General features: G+C 47.1%; 1 protein-coding gene across 3 annotated transcripts in view; it reads right to left on the bottom strand.

Moving 5' to 3' along the window:
• Positions 1-14,753, bottom strand: part of LOC112237970 (alpha-1,6-mannosylglycoprotein 6-beta-N-acetylglucosaminyltransferase B) — a 77,603-nt gene that overhangs the window by 45,237 nt on the left and 17,613 nt on the right. For all 3 annotated transcript variants that reach the window (XM_042307275.1, XM_042307276.1, XM_042307277.1), the window contains 6 exons: positions 13,935-14,082; positions 10,913-11,022; positions 8,437-8,510; positions 7,941-8,108; positions 6,728-6,892; positions 44-213 (listed from right to left, as the gene is read on the bottom strand). In XM_042307275.1, the coding sequence (XP_042163209.1) occupies positions 44-213; positions 6,728-6,892; positions 7,941-8,108; positions 8,437-8,510; positions 10,913-11,022; positions 13,935-14,082 (835 nt within the window). The remainder of the gene's footprint in view (positions 1-43; positions 214-6,727; positions 6,893-7,940; positions 8,109-8,436; positions 8,511-10,912; positions 11,023-13,934; positions 14,083-14,753) is intronic.

The following is a 14,753-nucleotide window of genomic DNA, read 5'->3' as shown; positions in this document are numbered from 1 at the left end:
CTTACATATAGATAGAGATAGAGCATGAAATCATCTGACTCACCCCTGCAGCTCCTTGAGTGAGACAGAGATCTTGAGGTTGTGTCCCAGGACGTGCAGGGCTGTGAGGATGTCGGCCCACTGGACCATCTCCCCCAGAGGACCTCCCTTTAGGACCTTGGGGCTGAACACGTCCCCTGACTCCTCTGTCAGGAAGCCTACGTGCACCAGGATCTGAGAAAAAAAAATAAGTTTGAGGGGTTGCAACCATAGGATTGAAGAGTTTCCAGTCTCATTCTGATGAGCTCCCAACTAATAGGACTGATCCATGGTTCTTATCCATAGCTATCTCTATTAGCTTCATTCATGTCTGTACATCTCAGATCCCCCTCAAACCACTGGTATTGGAATAGAGATGAATCGAGATAAGAGAGATGAATTGCAACAAACTGAATATTTATGCTAAAAGACAGGAAGAGTAGTAATGCAAGCCATGAAACAGTCGTCCCCAAGCAAATCTTGGAAAACACCATTTTTGAATCTGAATAGTGATTGACCTGCTAAAGATAATTAATATGCCTAATGGTACAAGACTGTTTTAATTGCTGATGGGAGAGGATGGGACTTCCAGCCTGTTAACTGTGTAATGAAATCAGACTGTGTGATTTCTCAACAGATGGCAGCCTTCAATTCTTCCCCAGTTACTTTTGACTCGCAAAACTTTCTCATCTTACTTCTAAAGAGTAAAGTAGCTAACCACTCTGGGGTTCGTGCTCCAAACTAGTTTAACCATTCTCACTAAAGACGGGAGAAAACGAAGGACACAGTGAAGGCAGCCAACACAGACCCATTGAATATTGCACAATGCAGGGAAATTGCTAGAGGACAAGATGACTGCACAGTGCATACTCAATACAAAGAGGGAAATCAATGACAATCAATTGCGATTTATTGCTCTGCTTTTGTTAAGAGTGGACGCAACACAAATGTCTCGCCATGACCAGACAGAAGTACCTCAACAGGCCCCCCTGCATCTATGATGCCAGTGAATCCTCATGTCACTGTAGTGCCAGGGTACTCATGCCAGCCACACAATACTTGTCACATCACCATAACTACATGAAATAATTCATTTTCAAATGACTACAAGAGGAATTGGAAGTTTAAAAAGTTGTCTACAGCAATTTTGCCTTTGTGAAAGCACAGTTCAGTGTAGAGAGAAAAAGACAGAAAAATCAAGGTTGCAGACAGAGAAGAGAGAGACTGGTGGGGTAGACGGCTGCTGTCTAGTTCCACTCCTCCGTGAAGTCTCCCTTCAACGAGTCTATTTCCATCGGCAGATTATCGTTCTCTCATCTGCGTTTTCACAGCAGCGCAGCAGTTCCTTCTCGTCTGTTTTCTGAACACTGTTCTGTCAGAGACGCTGCAGCCAAGCCCAGAGGGGCCAGTTAATGGACAGTAGCTATTACTGTTGAACACACCGTTAAAAAAAGAACAAAGAGACTCTTCTTTTTGGAGGCTGATCAAGGAACAGGCTTGGGAAGGATGCTGTGTGTTGACAGCGCTGGTGCTGGCTTATCCAAGCTAATAGTTCTCTAAAGAGAGACTGATGAAAAGAAGAATTCTATTTATATACGTTCTGAAAGCATCTCTTGGCCAAAGACCAGACTGGCCTGCTTTCCCAAAGCAAAGCAAACACCTATCAATCACTGCGTCTCATGTTTACTCAGGTGTTTGAAGTTATGAGCCTCTTTTTAACTGGAGAAGGAGTAAAAGGAGTGGGGTTTGCACAAAGAGAATGCTTGGAGTGGTAAACTCAAAGAATAGTCAATCTATACCTTTCCCAGCCTTGGTTTTGTGAATAATTCAAGCTTCAAGTTTTTAACGCTGTGTGCACAAGTACAGTGAAATGCCTTTCTTGCCAAATACAACAATGTAGTAATCAATATCAATGTAGCACTAAAAATAACGTAGAACAGAAACCCATGATAAATAAAAATAGGAAGAACACAGTTTATAACGGGTCAGTTCCATATTTCCGATGTGCAGGGATACTGGTAGATATAGAGGTACGGTGACTAGACATCAGGATGATAGACAGAGTAGCAGCAGCGCAAATTATGATTGTATGCGAGTGTGTGTGCTTGTTGTGTGTGTGTGTGTGTGTGTGTGTGTTGGAGTATCAGTGTGCGTGAGTGTGTAGAGTCCTGTGAGTGTGCATAGGTGTCAGTCTTGATTCCCGGTACCACTTGCCGTGCAGAAGCAGAGAGAACAGTCTATGGCTTGGTTGGCTGGAGTCTTTAATGATATTCCGAGCCTTCTTTTCATACTGCCTGATATAGAGGTTCTGGATGGCAGGGAGCTCGGCCCCAGTGATGTACTACGCTATCCGAATCACCCTCTGTAGCGCCATGGCATAGAGGGCGGTGCTGCTTCCATACCACCTTACCTCTGATGCAGCTAGTCAAGATGCTCTCAATGGTGCAGCTGTAGAACGTTTTGAGGATCTTTCAGCTGCAGGCTAAGGTTAAATCTAGCTGCCAAACTAACCCTGATTCAGATGACCATGCTACCCATGATAGATTACGGAGATGTAATTTATAGATTGGCAGGTAAGGGTGTTCTCAGCTAGATGTTCTTCGGCCATCAGATTTGCCACCAATGCTCCTTATAGGACACATCACCACACTCTATACTCATCTGTAAACTGGTCATCTCTGTATACCGGTCACAAGACCCACTGGTTGAAGCTTATTTATAAAACCCTGTTCGGCCTCACTCCCCCCTATCTGAGATACCTACTGCAGCCCTCATCCTCCACATACAACATTCTGCCAGTCACATTCTGTTAAAGGTCCCCAAAGCACACAGATCCCTGGGTCGCTCCTCTTTTCAGGTCGCTGCAGCTAGTGACTGGAAAGAGCTGCAACAAGCACTCAAACTGGAAGGTTTTATCTCAATCTCTACATTCAAAGACTAAATCATGGACACTCTTACTGACACTTGTGGCTGCATCGTCTTCTTTGCCTAACAAAGTTTGTGCTGCTACTATGTTGTGCTGCTGCAATGTTGTTGCTATGTTGTGTTGTCATGTTTTTTTAAACCTTTATTTAACTAGGCAAGTCAGTTTAGAAAAAATCTTATTTACAATGACAGTCTACCAGGGAACAGTCGGTTATCTACCTTGTTCAGGAGCAGAACAACATTTTTTACATTGTCAGCTCTGGGATTCGATCCAGCAACCTTTTGGGTACTTGCCCAACGCTCTAACCACTAGGCTACCTGCCGCCCCTGCTGTGTTGTTGTTGTGTTACCATGTTGTGTTGTCATGTGTTGCTACCATGTTGTCATGTTGCATTTTTAACAAGTCATGTTGTGTTGTTGTGTTGTTACCATGTTGTGTTGTCATGTTGTGTTGCTACCATGTTGTGTTGTCATGTTGTCACCATGTTGTGTTGCTACCATGTTGTGTTGTCATGTTGTGTTGCTACCATGTTGTGTTGTCATGTTGTCACCATGTTGTGTTGCTACCATGTTGTGTTGTCATGTTGTGTTGCTACCATGTTGTGTTGTCATGTTGTCACCATGTTGTGTTGCTACCATGTTGTGTTGTCATGTTGTGTTGCTACCATGTTGTGTTGTCACCATGTTGTGTTGCTACCATGTGTTGTCACCATGTTGTGTTGTCATGTTCTGTTGCTGCCATGTTGTGTTGTCTTAGGTCTCTCTTTATGTAGTGTTGTGGTGTCTCTCTTGTCGTGATGTGTGTTTTGTCTCTTGGTAATCCATCATTGTAAATAAGAATTTGTTCTTAATTGACTTGCCTAGTTAAATAAAGATTCAATAAAAATATGTAAATAAAAGGTGGAAGAGGCAATGTTGCGCCTTCTTCATGGCTGTGCATGTGTGAATGGACCTTTTTAAAGTCCTTAGTGAGTTGGACACAGAGGAACCTGAAGCTCTCGACCCGCTCCACTGCAGCCCCATCGATGTGTTGATCAGCTCCTTGGTCTTACTGTCGTTGAGGGAGAGATTGTTGTCCCGGCAACACACTGCCAGGTCACTGACCTCCTCCCTGTAGGCTGTCTCATCGTCGCCAGTGATCAGGCCTACCAGCGTTGTGTCGTCAGCAAACATGATGATTGTGTTGGAGTGGTGCACAGCCACGCAGTCGTGGGTGAACAGGTAGTACAGGAGGGGACTAAGCACACACCAGTGTGGGGCCCCATGTTGACGGTCAGCATGGCAGAGGTGATGTTGCCTACCCTCAACATCTGGGGGCGGCCCGTCAGGAAGTCCAGGATCCAGTTGCAGAGGGAAGTGTTCAGTCCCAGCGTCCTTAGCTTGGTGACAAACTTTTAGTGGACAATGTTGAACGCTGAGCTGTAGTCAGTGAACAGCATTCTCACGTAGGCATTCCTCTTATCTCGGTGGATGAGGGCAGTGTAGAGTGCAATTGAGATTAAGTTGTCTTTGGATCTGTTGGGGCAGTATGCAAATTGGGGTGGATCTATGGTGTCTGGGATGATGGAGTTGATGTGTGCCATAATTAGCCTTTCAAACCACTTCAGGGCGGTAGTCATTATGGCCTGAAGCCTTAGAGTTCTTGGGAACAGGAACGAGGATAGTGAATATGCCTGCCAGCTGATCTGCATATGCTCTGAGAACATGCTCTTGAATACTGTCTGGCCCCGCGTCCTTGAGAGTGTTGACCTGATTAAAGATCTTACTCACGTTGGCCTCGGAGAGCGAGAAAACCCAGCTCTCTGGGTTGGTGGGGGCCCTCGCACATGAAACGATGTTATGGTCGAAGCGTGCATAAAATGCATGGAGTTCGTCTGGAAGAGAGGCATCGTTGGACAGAGAGCATCTTCCTTTGTAATCCGTAATGGACTGTAGGTCGGAGCCTGTATAGTATTATTCCACCTTATACCGTATCGTCCTTTTGATATTTTGCGTAGAGGGACTTTCTGTACTTGTTCCTTTCCTCAGCCGTAGTCTCAGGGTTGTAGCCGTAGCCTCTGCGATAGCCCTGTGTGCGGTATCCTTTCGCTTAGCGCCAACCTCCGTGTTAATCCAGGGCTTTTGTTTGGGGAAGCAGCGACCCTTCACTATGGGGACAACATTTCCTTATGAAGCCGGTGACGGAGGTGGTTCGCTCATCAATCGAATGTTATTCACTTCACTGTGAAAGGAAAATCAGCACAGGTACTGTTTAATCCATCTAGTGCACTGCAGACAAGCACAGGCATGTGCACACACACACATGCCAATATTATTCTGAGGTGGATTTATAACCGTTTATGACATTACGAAAAGGTTTTCGACACAAAGGGCAGGCTTGGGGAGATTCTACAGTCATTGTCATTTCATCAGTGATGGTAAAGCAGTGTTCCTGTATTCAGTCTCCTCCACCACTCTGAGAATGTCAGGCTGGTTAAAGAGCACCAAAGACAATAAATCCCAGGCCTGCTCTCCTGATAACGGCTGGTCAGTCTCCTCCACCACTCTGAGAATGTCAGGCTGGTTAAAGAGCACCAAAGACAATAAATCCCAGGCCTGCTCTCCTGATAACGGCTGGTCAGTCTCCTCCACCACTCTGAGAATGTCAGGCTGGTTAAAGAGCACCAAAGACAATAAATCCCAGGCCTGCTCTCCTGATAACGGCTGGTCAGTCTCCTCCACCACTCTGAGAATGTCAGGCTGGTTAAAGAGCACCAAAGACAATAAATCCCAGGCCTGCTCTCCTGATAACGGCTGGTCAGTCTCCTCCACCACTCTGAGAATGTCAGGCTGGTTAAAGAGCACCAAAGACAATAAATCCCAGGCCTGCTCTCCTGATAACGGCTGGTCAGTCTCCTCCACCACTCTGAGAATGTCAGGCTGGTTAAAGAGCACCAAAGACAATAAATCCCAGGCCTGCTCTCCTGATAACGGCTGGTCAGTCTCCTCCACCACTCTGAGAATGTCAGGCTGGTTAAAGAGCACCAAAGACAATAAATCCCAGGCCTGCTCTCCTGATAACGGCTGGTCAGTCTCCTCCACCACTCTGAGAATGTCAGGCTGGTTAAAGAGCACCAAAGACAATAAATCCCAGGCCTGCTCTCCTGATAACGGCTGGTCAGTCTCCTCCTTACAAATCTACTTCTCTCAGCCATTCACAGTAACACCACTCACAGCAAATGGGTCCGTAATCGCTAGTGGAGAAAAACGTCACGACTGTAATGTTCATGAAGGCCACCTCGTCTTGATCAGTCTTTTGTCAACCGTCCATCTTTTTGTCAGTGTCTCGGCCTATTCTTTCGGGAATCAAATATAGCAAACCAAAATGGGCACCTACCTGCACAGCATATTACTGGCCTGCACTGTCATCGGAAGAGATATGAGTTAACTGTCAACCTTTTGACTCATAGCAGACACACAGAAACTCTCTCTCCCTCCACAGTCACCGCACACTCACCCTCTTCTGCTCCCTCCACAGTCACCACACACTCACCCTCTTCTGCTCCCTCCACAGTCACCACACACTCACCCTCTTCTGCTCCCTCCACAGTCACCACACACTCACCCTCTTCTGCTCCCTCCACAGTCACCACACACTCACCCTCTTCTGCTCCCTCCACAGTCACCACACACTCACCCTCTTCTGCTCCCTCCACAGTCACCACACACTCACCCTCTTCTGCTCCCTCCACAGTCACCACACACTCACCCTCTTCTGCTCCCTCCACAGTCACCACACACTCACCCTCTTCTGCTCCCTCCATTGACTCCTCAGACGGTCATCTTGCCTGCGTGCAGCCGAGGCCCACTGTGCAGCCAGCCTGCGCATCCTTCTCTTCATGAAACTCAGAGACTCCTTCCCTGTACCCACCTGCTCCAGGAGGGCCCCGATGTCTGACCGGAATGCCGCCTGGAGGACAGGAAAAGGAACATCTACATTTTTTTCCTCCCCTTACTATGTTAATCACGTTGAGCACCTAGAAAAAGCTATATATAAGTCCAATACATTAAACACTTAATTAATACATTTAACACCTCCCCAAACCTGTACAAAACAGCCACATGGTAACCACCAAAATCCAGCAGCCCTACTTGGAGTTGAGTGGAGATGGGTGTTATAGGAGTACAGCTATCCCTGTCATACCCATTCCCCCTGGAGACAGGGCTCTCAGATAGTGTTGCCTGAGGGACTCCTGCCTCATGCTCATAAACAGGCTGCCTTCCTTTCACTCCGCATGTTTCCCAGCCCTTTTTAATCGCTGGATCACAGTGCAATCTGAGCAGCCAAGTGCTAATCAATGTTGTAACTGCATAAGGGAGCACAGAGGACTTATAAATGGCACATAGACAGTCACACAAACCTCTCCGGCTCTCTCTCTCACACACACACACACAATGGGGACACACAATCCCTCTTTCCTTCCACACACATTCTCTTGCTTATGCACACATACAAAATCAATATGAGATGCATTACTTTCGCACTACAAGTTAATTATTGTTTGGAAAGCAACTTGTAGGTGCCTCTGTGAACGCAGAGGAACACCTGAGAGAAGTCACAGGATTAGTCCAGCTGGATCCAGGCAGGTAATTAGAATCCATGATTAAGCTGCACAGATCATTGAAATGAGCAGCCGACCCATTGGTGTGTAGTGTACAGCGCTCCGGGGTGCAGCAACGAACTAGAACACCTGGCCCTGGTGGACCCAGAAATAACTGGAATGCTGCTCTCACAAGAAAAACAGCAACAGCCATGATTCAAGGCAGAGGGAGAATAGACTCTGTGAGTGACTGTATATCCACACTCCCCTCCCAGGAGACTGTGTGCCAGTCGGATACAGGGAAATTAGTGTGGAGATGAAATACAAAGACAAGTATCATAGACACAAACTCTGTACACACACACATACACACTATAGCAGCCCTGTAAACAGCCCATGCCAACCCAGCTATCCCACCTGTCTCTTGGGGAAAGGAAAGTGCGTGGGTGTGGTGGTCTGGTTCCTCCAGGTCAGAGGGGGGCAGAACCACTCCACCTCACTCAGGTAGATGAGGAAGGAGCAGTCGGAGCCGTCCACCCCATAGAAGGCATAGCAAGGGTCTGAGGTCCAGCGGGCACGCATCCACTGAGGGAAAAGGTCAAGGCAGACTCAAGTAATAATAAATATACACAGTATCTCTATGGATCAAATGAGGTCAAAGGAGGTCAAATGTCAGTGTAGAAATGAATGTATTATAGCTAAGGAACCCATGAAATCTGACTTGGACTTGGTCAAGGTCCTTTCATTGATCTGAACACAGCACTAGACATTGATCCTTGTGAAACAAGGCAGGGTTGATTGAAGCTGATCGTAAAGCTGGAGTTGCAGGGTAATGAACAGTCCAAGAACAAAAGGACATAGGGACTGTGGGATCAGGAAAACCACTGTGAAATTGCATCACATGCGGACTTACATCCACCTTGCTGGGGCAGTCTGGGTAGTGAGGGTCTTTGGGCACCTCACACTGTCCTGTTGCGCCATCCTTAACTGTGGGACAAAAACACATGTATTAACAACAAACACCTCCCTATGGGCAGAATCCTTAAAATACCTGCTCATAACTTTGCTATTCAGCCCTATGAGGATAGTGTGGAGCAGTTGGGGCAGAAACCAGACTTGCTTTTCAACAATACCTAAAAAGGGAGCATATCTTGGCTTTAGCACTAGTCTCTTGTATTAGAGCAGAGCTCTACCTGGCCATGGGGATAGAACAGAGAGTTAGACAGGCTGTTGGGTTAGTTAACTCTCCTGGCCATGGGGATAGAACAGAACAGAGAGTTAGACTGTTGGGTTAGTTAACTCTACTGGCCATGGGGATAGAACAGAGAGTTAGACTGTTGGGTTAGTTAACTCTACTGGCCATGGGGATAGAACAGAGAGTTAGACTGTTGGGTTAGTTAACTCTACTGGCCATGGGGATAGAACAGAGAGTTAGACAGACTGTTGGGTTAGTTAACTCTACTGGCCATGGGGATAGAACAGAACAGAGCGTTAGCCAGACTGTTGGGTTAGTTAACTCTCGTGGCCATGGGGATAGAACAGAGCGTTAGCCAGACTGTTGGGTTAGTTAACTCTAGTGGCCATGGGGATAGAACAGAGCGTTAGCCAGACTGTTGGGTTAATTATCAGCCACTTCTGAAAGCCTGGCTTCCCTTGCTGATATCTGATGCCTACTGAGAACAGTGGATAGACAACACTGCGTGGGCTTGATTAATAAAATCCCCTCTCTCCCCAGTCTCACTCCTCCATTCCCTCTCTCCCCAGTCTCACTCCTCCATTCCCTCTCTCCCCAGTCTCACTCCTTCGTTCCCTCTCTCCCCTCTCCCTCCTGTCTCACTCCTCCGTTCCCCCTCTCCCCAGTCTCACTCCTCCGTTCCCCCTCTCCCCAGTCTCACTCCTCCGTTCCCCCTCTCCCCAGTCTCACTCCTCCGTTCCCCCTCTCCCCAGTCTCACTCCTCCGTTCCCCCTCTCCCCAGTCTCAGTCTCACTCCTCCTCCCAGTCTTCCCCCCTCTCCCCAGTCTCACTCCTCCGTTCCCCCTCTCCCCAGTCTCACTCCTCCGTTCCCCCTCTCCCCAGTCTCACTCCTCCGTTCCCTCTCTCCCCAGTCTCACTCCTCCGTTCCCTCTCTCCCCAGTCTCACTCCTCCGTTCCCTCTCTCCCCAGTCTCACTCCTCCGTTCCCTCTCTCCCCAGTCTCACTCCTCCGTTCCCTCTCTCCCCAGTCTCACTCCTCCGTTCCCTCTCTCCCCAGTCTCACTCCTCCGTTCCCTCTCTCCCCAGTCTCACTCCTCCGTTCCCTCTCTCCCCAGTCTCACTCCTCCGTTCCCTCTCTCCCCAGTCTCACTCCTCCGTTCCCTCTCCCCAGTCTCACTCCTCCGTTCCCTCTCTCCCCAGTCTCACTCCTTCGTTCCCTCTCTCCCCAGTCTCACTCCTTCGTTCCCTCTCTCCCCAGTCTCACTCCTTCATTCCCTCTCTCCCCAGTCTCACTCCTTCGTTCCCTCTCTCCCTAGTCTCACTCCTTCATTCCCTCTCTCCCTAGTCTCACTCCTTCATTCCCTCTCTCCCTAGTCTCACTCCTTCATTCCCTCTCTCCCCAGTCTCACTCCTTCATTCCCTCTCTCCCTAGTCTCACTCCTTCATTCCCTCTCTCCCTAGTCTCACTCCTTCATTCCCTCTCTCCCCAGTCTACCAGGCCTCCCTCCCTCGTCGGCAGCCAGCTCCAATTAGCCTAATTAAAGAGAGCGGAAGCTGTTCCTCTACCAGCGTGCCACCAAGCCTGGGTGAGCGCAATCACAGACAAAGGATTAGCAACCATTCTGTTTGATTACCATTATAACTACAGCAGTCACAGTGTGGAGCGCGAACACTAACGGTCTCACTAAATTAGCCAGGGGATTAGGTTCTGGTAGCAAAAACAGTCTACAGAATAGGACATGTCTGCTTTACTCAATGACAAGGCAAATAATGACAATATGCAAAGTCTATAATTGGCTTTCTAATGTGTCGGCTAGTGGAGTTAGTCTCGCTTTGCATGTAAGTAGCCTACTGTATCTCTTGCTCAAACAGAACAGGAGCACAATGAACTGAGCAGAGGACAGCTAATTGAAGAAAGCTGACAGTCTCAGATCTTCTTAACTAGAGGGGAATTCATCAGCATACACTGAACATCATGTAGCGTTATTTATAATTATGCTGAGACAGGGAGAGAGCTACGCTGCAGGAGGGCTCTCTCTTCACAAAGACAGGAATGGAGACTCATCATCTGAAGTACTGTCATAAATGCTGACTGTCATGTTCAATAGGGTCTTACAGTGTGGCAGACATACACAACTACCTTTCAAATGTGAAGAGTGGTCAGATGTGTGTGTGTGTGTGTGTGTCTCTTGTACCTCTGTTGGTGGCCATGCTGCGCTGTAGGATCTGCTCCACCCTCACAGCCATGTCAGACATGTTCTGGGCGATAGCCTGGATCCTCTCCACCAGACCAATCGGCTGGATCCTGCCAACACACACACACACACACACACACACAGGGGAATGACTATCAATCGGGCACATGCAGGCACAGGTGAATGAAGTGTTAGGCATGTCTTCTCTTTCTTACTGATCTGATCATTTCTGCCATCTCTTTCCCCGTGACAACCCACCGGACACACACAGGTGAATGAAGTGTTAGGCATGTCTTCTCTTTCTTACTGATCTGATCATTTCTGCCATCTCTTTCCCCGTGACAACCCACCGGACACACACAGGTGAATGAAGTGTTAGGGATGTCTTCTCTTTCTTACTGATCTGATCATTTCTGCCATCTCTTTCCCCGTGACAACCCACCGGACACACACAGGTGAATGAAGTGTTAGGGATGTCTTCTCTTTCTTACTGATCTGATCATTTCTGCCATCTCTTTCCCCGTGACAACCCACCGGACACACACAGGTGAATGAAGTGTTAGGCATGTCTTCTCTTTCTTACTGATCTGATCATTTCTGCCATCTCTTTCCCCGTGACAACCCACCGGACACACACTGGTTGAATGGATTGTTTTTTTCCTCGTCATTTCAATGAAATTATGTTGAACCAACGTGGAATAGATGTTGAATTGATGCCCAGTGGGAATGCACATTCAATCTTTATCCTTTATCTCATTCCTTAAACTCCCTGGAAACATCTAGAAAAAGAAATGTAGAAGGCTACTTCTTTCATCCAAGTCCACCCTCCTACAATATACGCTTGCTTTTTCCTCCCAAAAGAGAAGAGCTTCAACAAGTAGAGGAAATGATAATTGTGTGGAACTTGGTTGGAGCGTGAAATAAAAAAGCTTTTAAACTCTGACACAATTTATTTGTTGAGGTGAAAAAGTGACTCAGCACATTAAAGCCAGTCCCTAGGAGACTGAGAACAGAGCGCAATTAGGTTGTTAGCAAATGCCTTTTATGGCAGCTGACTGCCATGGCTTGTTGTTGCCATGTTAGTGTTGGCAAAACAATCAGAAAAAAAGAGCGAGTGAGAAAAAAAAAGGGAAAAGGAGACAGCAATAAAAAGAGGGAGATAGCCCTGAACTCACGGCTATCTCAGGCACTAGCAGTGAAAACTGGAAGGTGCCCAGGAACTCCAAGCTGAAGCATTATGGCAGTGTGAACATTTTGAACTTGCTTTGGCTCCCTTCCGATAAAGACAGAAATCTCAGCCCTCGCTGATGTAGCATAAAGGTCCAAAGAGGCACAGAGATTTCCAGCTGTCTTTATGGAGCCATGATGATTGTGTATAATCTCAATGCAGTCAGTCAGCCACCTGGGCCCCACAGTATAAAAGAACAGTGCTCCTGTGTGTGCTGTAGAGAACTGAGGACTAAACGTTCTCACGGGCATAGCCATGGTTAAGCAAGGCCTCCGAGACAGAATCATCACCAGTCCATTCAGCCTCTATCTGTTACTTCTATACTGGGTCTTCCCAAGGCTGCTGTGACCTGGTCAGGGAAGCTGAGGACCCTCCAATAGGAAGGATGCTGGTCTTAAGGAGTACTACTGTACTACAGATGGACTCTGCAGAGCTGAAGACACTGTTTAACAGGGAGTATCAACCAGAGCCAAATCAATATCTGGGGTCTAACAGCCCTGTCATATCAATGAGACACTGACTGTACACAGTGGTCAACACTGGCCTTTTGCTTTTGTTCAAACTGTACAGCTTTATCTAACATATGCATTTAAATTCATGGTTGGGAGTTTTTTTTTTTGTTGGAAGAAATGGGCAATGGACCAGGGCTTTTGGTATAAGTATGAGCATGGGTGTGGTATGTGTGTCCAAAATGCTGCATTACTTTGCCTAAACTCCCCCTCTAATATCACTTGACCATGTATTGCCCTAGGGGCAAGTGTTAGACATCCCTTCCTATTCCCTCCTATGAGGCAGCATGTCAGAACAGATGAGAGCCAGACACAGACAGAGCGGTCCTCTTCACAGCACCAGGCTGCAGCACAGACTGATCAGTATAGGAAACATTCCTGTGGCCAGACAGAGAATCCTGTCCTCCCTCTATAGAACACCACTAATACATTTACAATGGGTGTCTGGCCCTGGAGAACCATATACAGCATTAAAGAGAGAGAGACGGCTGATTCCTTTTTAAAAACCTAACAGTGGACTCTGAATGGCTCTGGGTTCTTTGTTTGCATCTGTTAAACTGCACCTTGGCTGAATTCTGAGCAGGTCACCAAGCAGACTAGACTTCATTACCAGAGGCAAACTGCTGAAGCCTAGAAATGCTCCCCCTTTTTCATAATCGCTTACAGTTAGGCTGACTTAAACAGCAATGAATGGCCTCTTTCCGGCAACATTTAGGAAGAAAATCCTCATCATTTCTATAGTACCTCCCAAAGAAGCCAATTACCGTAGATGCCTGTACTGTACATGATAGAATGTGAATAGTGGGAGTTATTTATGTTCTAATAATACTGTCTACTCTGGTGGTTAGAATTCATATCAAACATCCACAACTCTGCATCCTGGCAGTTAGCTCAACTCTCAGACATAGTTTGAGCAGGGATTATTTTCCTGGTGTGAGACAGTGAGTGTAGGAGCAGGGATGTCCAGAAGGGATGGCCAGTGTCAGACATGGGCAAACCCCGGCAGGAGGGAGCCTCTCAACCCCCTGTATGAGAGAGGTCCGTTGCCATGGAGACAGAAGAGCAAACTCCAGGTTGTTAGCCTCTGTATGTCTGGTAGCGCAGCATCCTTGTCTGACTGTCCATGTCCACCCAATAACAGGGCAAATAGATAGGAAAATGTTGAGACTAACGAGACAACTTCTAGTTTAAATATTCTCCAATTATTTGTTTATATGCAGACAAATACATGCATACACCATACATTATGTAATGGCAGGCCTACTACCAAACCCCAGAACCCTACCTGTCCAGTGCTGAGCTGAGCTCATCCAGTCTGTGGGAGTCTGTGGTGGTGTTGCCTAGTTTGGACAAAGTGTCCATCCTCTTCATGATGACCTCCAGCATATCACTGATCTTCCTCAGCACCCCGCGAGACTCTGGACCTCCCAGCACTGCCAACACACAGACACATACAGTAGGTCAGATTATAAGAGCACAAGGGCTGGGGTCAATTCAATTTGAAGGCTGTCAATTCAGGAAGTAAACTTAAATAACAATTCAAAATGTGGAAAAACTGCATCTATTTTTAATGACTTCTCAAACTGAGGACTAGTTAAAAACTGAGGACTAGAAGCTACTTTTTTTTTAAATGTTTCAATGTTTTTTTATTTTATTTTTTATTAAAACCACTTTCTGAATTCATCCATGAAGAGCAAAATACTGTTAAATAGAATACAGGCGTAACTGAATGACAACAGAGACAGAATACAATATGGAATTTTATTGAATATTTTTGGGTAGGATAGTGTGGGGTAGGCCTCGTCTCAGAGGAATGTTCCTCAGAACCAGATGCTGATGACAGGTTGCCCAATGCTGGGCAGCTGGCATCAAACCCCCCCACCCACTGGGAGAACGGGGATCCGATGACGGGCCTTCAGTTGGTGGTGGTGGGGAGGTCGTTGGAAGACTGTTGCTGCAAAACAGCAAGTGGGAGACTCATGCCCATAGACCCTTTTCCAGTACACGACACACTGACTTCACGCACAGATGCACGAGACGCTTGGCTGCAGTAAGAAAGCCATCGCCATCTGCGCCTATTCAACATAGCCTAGATCTGTTTTTA

This window comes from Oncorhynchus tshawytscha, linkage group LG27 (genome assembly GCF_018296145.1).
Source record: "Oncorhynchus tshawytscha isolate Ot180627B linkage group LG27, Otsh_v2.0, whole genome shotgun sequence".
Lineage (NCBI taxonomy): Eukaryota > Metazoa > Chordata > Actinopteri > Salmoniformes > Salmonidae > Oncorhynchus > Oncorhynchus tshawytscha.
This window is presented reverse-complemented; position numbering and strand designations above follow the sequence as displayed.